Source organism: Aquarana catesbeiana, linkage group LG01 (genome assembly GCF_042186555.1).
Source record: "Aquarana catesbeiana isolate 2022-GZ linkage group LG01, ASM4218655v1, whole genome shotgun sequence".
Classification (NCBI taxonomy): domain Eukaryota; kingdom Metazoa; phylum Chordata; class Amphibia; order Anura; family Ranidae; genus Aquarana; species Aquarana catesbeiana.
The window spans coordinates 961,562,357-961,568,308 of NC_133324.1; the positions used below are offsets into that span (position 1 = coordinate 961,562,357).

The 5,952-nt window shown below is 46.8% G+C and overlaps 1 protein-coding gene across 1 annotated transcript; it reads left to right on the forward strand.

The window, feature by feature from the left end:
• The first annotated feature begins 282 nt into the window (after positions 1 to 282).
• On the forward strand, positions 283 to 1,224 carry LOC141128659 (olfactory receptor 11L1-like). Its single transcript, XM_073616083.1, has one exon. The coding sequence runs from the start codon at positions 283 to 285 to the stop codon at positions 1,222 to 1,224; it is 942 nt and encodes a 313-aa protein (XP_073472184.1).
• The last annotated feature ends 4,728 nt before the right edge of the window (positions 1,225 to 5,952 follow it).

Here is a 5,952-nt window from a genome sequence, read left to right on the forward strand (position 1 = left end):
GCCTCCTGCTCCAGAACCAGACCATGTACATCAACATCAGTACTTTAAGATAGCAATACCAGTAAGATAATGGGTCTGGTGCTTTTTTCCCCACTTCAGTTACAACACACTATCATTATTTGGTTGTTTGCCATCTTTTCTTCTTTTGTGAATAATAGAATTTATTTTCACACCATTCTCACATTTTGATTATTTCAGCCCCTTGTGCAGATGTAATATAACCCGGGAATATTTATTGATCTACAGAATATTGTATCTGAGGTGTGATTGTCTTCTCCACCAATGGTGTATCCAGAGAACTGCACAGCCATCACTGAAATTCTGGTTATTGGATTTAAACCTTATTATGGCTTCCGGATTCCAATGTTTGTTGCGTTTCTCATCTTTTACCTTTTGATATTCAGTGAAAATCTAATTATCATCTATATCATTTGGAGCAGCACCCGTCTTAAGTCTCCCATGTTTTTTTCAATTAAAAGCATGTGCGTATATGAACTGGTGAGCATTACAAATATGCTTCCAATGATGCTCCATTATATCATTTCTGAAAGACCGACCATCACTGTAACTGGCTGCAGCATACAATCAGTTATGTATGGGGTTGCAGGAGATGTTGGGAGCTTCCATTTAGCTTTAATGTCTTATGACCGATATTTGGCTGTTTGCCATCCTTTGCGCTATTCTTCTTTCGTGAATAATATCATCTATCTTCGGGTGGTCATTACTTTTTGGATTATTTCCATTGCAATTTCAGCTGTCATTGCTGGTTTACTGAGCCAGTTACAATTTTGTGGTCCTAACACAATTGACCATTTATTCTGTGACTTTTTTCCATTCCTGGATCTGGCCACCTCCGATACAACACCTATTCGCTTCTATACTCTTGTGATTAGCGCCTTGATGATATTTATCACAATTCTATCGGTTTTTATAACATACACGTTTATAATTCATTCGATTCTTAAAATTCCCTTATCCTCTGGTAGGAGGAAGACCTTCTCTACATGTAGCTCCCACCTCATTGTGTTCTCTATGCAGTACAGTGCCAGTTTTAGTGTCTATGTGCTGCCAGCTGAAATAGTGACACCTCAATTCACCAACATTTACACAATTGTACAGTTTTGCTGGACCCCCTTAATGAACCCACTGATCTATACATTTAACAATAAAGCGTTTCGGGCAGAATGTATGAGAAGGATTAAGAAAATAGATAGAACAATTTGAAAGCTATCACATTGTATCACTTGAACCAAGTTGACCTATCTTTAAAATTCACATCTGAAAGTAATCAATAAGGCAAAGTGCCATTACCAAACTAAAGTATTGATTAAAATGCTCATCTCTCATCAAAGTAAAAAAAAAGTTCTGTACATGCAATCCAAGTACAGAAAATATTTCATGTTGTCAGGGCTGGCTCAGCCCTTCCTTCTCTGAGCTGGCCACTCAGCTGTCAGCTAATTGCCAGCTCTCATCTCTCTCTACAGTTAACCAGCTGTTGTAGATCTGCTCATCAGTCCCACCTACTTAAAGATCTCCAGCTCACTTCATTCCTGCCTTCGCTTTGGTCACATCACAAGAAACCATCTTCTGTGTTCCTGTTTAGACTGGCTTTGCTGACATCCCTTCTGGCTCCTTATCCTGCTTGCTGTTCCTCTACTTGGATCCCTGACTTCTGGCCTGGCTGATTACCCAATCTGGTTACTGAATTCTGGCTTGGCTGATTACCCGATATGGTTACTGAACTCTGGCTTGGCTGACTACCCGATCCGGTTACTGGACTCAGGCTATGCTTACTCTATTTACCTTTTTATTTTTATTAATAAACAAGTGTGATTTTACTGTACTTCTGTCTAGGTCTAGTTCATGGTTTCTGACAGTAGGCGAAGGCCATGAATTCAGAAGATACAGTCAATTCACTTGTTGGTAATAATTTTTCCAGATTAGATGAGCAAGATCACCGCATGGATCAGTTTGCCATGGCGTTACAAATGCTCCTGAGTCACACAGCTCACCTGGAATCCCCCACTGTGGCTGCTCCGGTACATCCTGAGTTATAGGCCGTCCCCGCTGCTGCGCCAGTCTCTGTGCAGGCACCCGCCTTGAGCATTACCTCTATAAGAGGTATGTCTGGTTCAGCCCCGCTTCCCCAGCGATTTGAGGGTGATCCAGTTCAATGCAGAGGTTTTCTCAACCAAGTTGAGATATACTTTGAGATGCTGCCCCAGGCGTTTCCCACAGACAGAAGCAAAGTAGGGTTCATGATATCTTTGCTTTCTGAGAGAGCCTTGGCCTGGGCTAACCCTCTATGGGAGACGCTTCCCGCACGCTCCGCTTCTGCTGCCAAGTGCCTCATGTCCATCAAACAGAGTACGGGAACTGTTGCCGACTACGCCATTGAGTTCTGTACTCCTGCAGCAGAGGTTGCTTGGAACACTGAGGCCCTCGTGGCTGCTTTTTCTCATGGTCTCTCAGATTCCATCAAGGATGAGATAGCAGCCCGAGATATACCCACTGAGCTGGAGAGCTTGATCTTGTTTGCCATCCTCATTGACTGGACTCAGAGAAAGACTTTCTTTTAAGGAGCGCTTGCGGAAGCCTCCTGTACGTTTGCCTCCAAGCTTTGCAGTCCCACCCGTGCCTCCCTCACCTCCCATCCCTCCTGGTACCGAGTCGGTCAGTGAAGATGAACCTATGCTCTTGGGCTTCACGCGTCTCTCTGCGGATGAGAGAGCCTTTAGGAGGAGGGAGAGATTGTGCCTTTATTGTGGCCAGGCAGGTCACTTTTTGAAGTCCTGACCTACCCGTCCTGGGAACACCCAAACCTTGAGGTCCTGTCATGGACAGACCTTAGGTGGTGTTGTGTCTTGCCCAGTTATCCAGAAGGATAAGCCCCTGGTTTTGGTCACCCTTTCTTGGGCTAAGTCATCTATCGAGATACAGGCTCTAATCAACTCTGGGGCTGCAGGCCTGTTCATTGATACTGCCTTTGTATCAAAGCACTCGATTCCACTGCAGCTGCGTGACACTCCACTTGCCATTGAGGCTCTTGACGGGAGACCTCTACAGCCTGCCCATGTGACTCATGAGATGGTTCCATTGTCCATGGCCGTAGGGGCTCTTCACCATGACATAATCCAATTCCAAGTGATTTCCTCTCCTAAGTTTCCGCTGGTTATTGGTTATCCTTCGTTACAGAGGCAAAACCCCATCTTTTGATTTGTGCAGTGCTGAGGTTCTCTCCTGGTCACCACAATGCAGTGAAACATGCTTCTGGAAGGTAGCCAAGGTCCTGTGTACCTCTTCACTCTCCTTCCTGCCAGAGGTGTACCGTGATTTTAGCGATGTCTTTGACAAAGTGTCAAGTCTGTAGTGTGAGGCTGGGTTGCTGAGAGGGTGTCCCTTGCAGCTGACCGCAGCACTCCCCTTCGATTGATACAGGGGATGCGATGCCCAAAGGTGCATGGGTTGCCAGGAATGCTGCAGGCTAGCTGGTTGGCAGTAGGTAGCTGGAGTGCGTTGTGGCATCCATGCGGAGAGAAGTCTTGAGTACGGAACAGCAGGGTAAACCAATACAGTCCAAGAGAAGTACAGGAACAAGCCGGGTCATACATAGAGGGCAGAGGATCAGAGAGTAGTCAGGCAAGCCGGGGTCAGAGCGAGGAGATAAGCAGGGTCACAGGTCAAGCCAGGCAGTGGTCAAACCAGGGGTCTTCAGAGTATACAAGGCACAGGAATACAGGAAGCTGTTTGATAATCCAGCAAACTGCAAGTGTCAGTGGTGGGTTTAAATAGGCCGGGGGATGTGCCTACAAGGTTAGGGCGTGCGCGCGCGTGTGTGCATGCACTGACATGCGCAGACTGCCGTGGCCTGGCTGTCATGCACCTGCGTGCGCGCGGGCTCACAGAAACTCGTCTGGTGCAACCATGACAGTTACTGGCAAAATTGCCCATAACACGGCCATGTCCCTGACAGTCCCCCCCCCCCCCAAGGGGCAGCCTCTGGCTGCCCAATGGGGCCCATCTTTCGGGGTAACAGACTCAAAATCTCTGCAGAAGTCTAGGAGCATGTATATTGACTGCAGGTTCCCAAGAACTTTCTTCTGCTGGGTAACCCTTCCACTTTATAAGAAATTGAATGATCCTGCCTCTCCGGCGGCAGTCCAGGATGGCTTCAACCTCGAACTCTGTCTCCTCTTCCACAGAAACTGGAGGCAGAGGTTCTTCCTCTCTTCCTGGAAAAGGACTAGAAATAACAGCTTTAAATAGGGAAACATGACACACAGGGTGCACTTTGTAAGAACTCGGAAGTGACAGTTCTAAAGCTACTGGGTTAATCTCCCGTATAATCTTAAATGGGCCTATAAATCTTGGTCCCAATTTCCGGGAGGGGCAAAGAAGCTTAAGATTTGCTGAGGAGAGCCAAACCTCATCTCCAACCTTAAAGCTAGGACTCTCTCCCCTCTACTTGTCATATTGTTCCTTGTAATCCTCTTGAGCCTTTTGCATGGTTAACCGGAGGGTTTGATAATTAGCCTGAATGGAATTTATCCTGTCCTGAACTGCTGGGACTGAGGTCTCTGGAATGACGTTAGGTAGGAATGAAGGATGGAAACCATAGTTGGCCCAAAACGGTGATTGATTGGTGGTTGAGTGTACTGAATTATTGTATGCAAACTCCGCACAGCGGAGTAGCGAGGACCAGTCATCCTGGGAAATAGAGCAGAAACAGCGTAGATATTGCTCTAAGGTCTGATTAGTCCTTTCAGTCTGACCATTGCTTTCGGGGTGATAGGCAGAGGATAGGCATACTTCAATAGACAGGACCTTGCGGAGCTCTTTCCAAAATCCGGAAGTAAATTGGACCCCTCTATCAGATACAATGCTGTCAGGAAGGCCGTGAAGTCTGACTATCTCCTTTATGAAAATTTTTGCTGTGTTTGCAGCAGAAGGAGTACCTGTCATAAGCAAGAAGTGTGACATCTTGGACAGATGGTCCACAACTACTAGGATCATTGTGAATCTTTCAGGGGGAGGCAGCTCTACTATGAAGTCCATAGATATATTTTTCCATGGTTGTTCTGGTACCGGCAAAGGACGTAGCAGACCCCAAGACTTAATGTTGGACCCCTTGTTTCGCTGGCAGGTGGTGCAGGAGCTAACATACCTTTTGCAATCAGATTTCAAGGTAGGCCACCAAAAGGTTTTCCGTACTCCGAAGTGGCCAGCAAGTTGGTGGTCATGTGATGTTTGTAAGACCTGGATTCTGGCTTGTTGCGGGACAAAGATCTTGTCCCAGTACCAGAGATACCCCCCCGGTTTCTTAAAGAGGAAGTCTCTGGTTCCTGGCATTGGAGGGAAGCCTGTTCAAGAGAAGACCTTAGATCAGGTTGAATCAAAAGAAAATTCTGTGGAGACAAGATTGTGCTGCATGTTGTTTCTTCTGGAGTATCAGGGAACATTCAGGATAAAGCATCGGCCTTTCCGTTCTTGGAGCCAGGGCGGTAGGCGATGTGAAATTTAAATCGTGAAGAGAACAGAGCCCAGCGAGCCTGACGGGGTCTCAGGCATTTGGCAATGCGGAGGTACTCCAGGTTTCTGTGATCAGTGAATATCATTAAAGGGGGCGTGGCCCCCTCCAGAAGGTATTTCCACTCCTCTACAGCTGTCTTAATTGCCAGAAGCTCATGATCACCTACGTCATAATTTCTCTCGGGCTGGCTCATCTTCCGAGAGGAGAAGGCCACGGGGTGAAGCAGAGACTTGGGTCCCAGGCGCTGTGAAAGTACTGCTCCTGTAGCTACCTCTGAGGCATCGACCTAAAAGATGTAGGGCAGGGCAGGATCAGGATGTTGAAGAATTGGTGCAGAGGTAAACAAAGACTTCAGTTTCTCAAAAGCAGATTGGGCTTCGAAGTACCACAGGAAACAAACATGTAGGCGGGTCACTTGGGTT